Source organism: Hippocampus comes, unplaced genomic scaffold, assembly GCF_001891065.2.
Source record: "Hippocampus comes isolate QL1 unplaced genomic scaffold, H_comes_QL1_v1.1 scaffold301, whole genome shotgun sequence".
Classification (NCBI taxonomy): Eukaryota; Metazoa; Chordata; class Actinopteri; order Syngnathiformes; family Syngnathidae; genus Hippocampus; species Hippocampus comes.
The window spans coordinates 262,683-262,967 of NW_017805928.1; the positions used below are offsets into that span (position 1 = coordinate 262,683).

The 285-nt window shown below is 69.5% G+C and overlaps 1 protein-coding gene across 1 annotated transcript in view; it reads left to right on the forward strand.

Moving 5' to 3' along the window:
• The window catches only part of LOC109527619 (aftiphilin-like), a 4,370-nt gene that overhangs the window by 3,112 nt on the left and 973 nt on the right, over positions 1–285 (forward strand). Inside the window, exons 7-8 of the mRNA XM_019889628.1 lie at positions 5–149; positions 226–285. Coding sequence (XP_019745187.1) covers positions 5–149; positions 226–285 — 205 coding nt within the window. The remainder of the gene's footprint in view (positions 1–4; positions 150–225) is intronic.

Consider the following 285-nt stretch of genomic DNA (forward strand, 5'->3'; position numbering starts at 1 on the left):
TCGTCGTTGTGTGTCCGCAGGGCATGTTGGAGCCCACCAAAGAGCCGGCGAAGCCCGTCTCGGCGGCGGAGATGATCGCTTCCATCGCACAAGCGGCGGCGGCGGCTCCGGACGGCGCCACCTGCCCCTCGGATGTTGTCGTCGTCCAGGTGGGAGGCGGTTTGGGCCCCGGAGGCGGGGCCCGGAGGCGGGGCTGATGCTTGCTTGTGGTTCCTCCCCCTGCAGGAGCCGCTCCCGCCCGTCCGGTTCGACTGGAGCAGCAGTGGCCTTACCAACCCTTTGGAC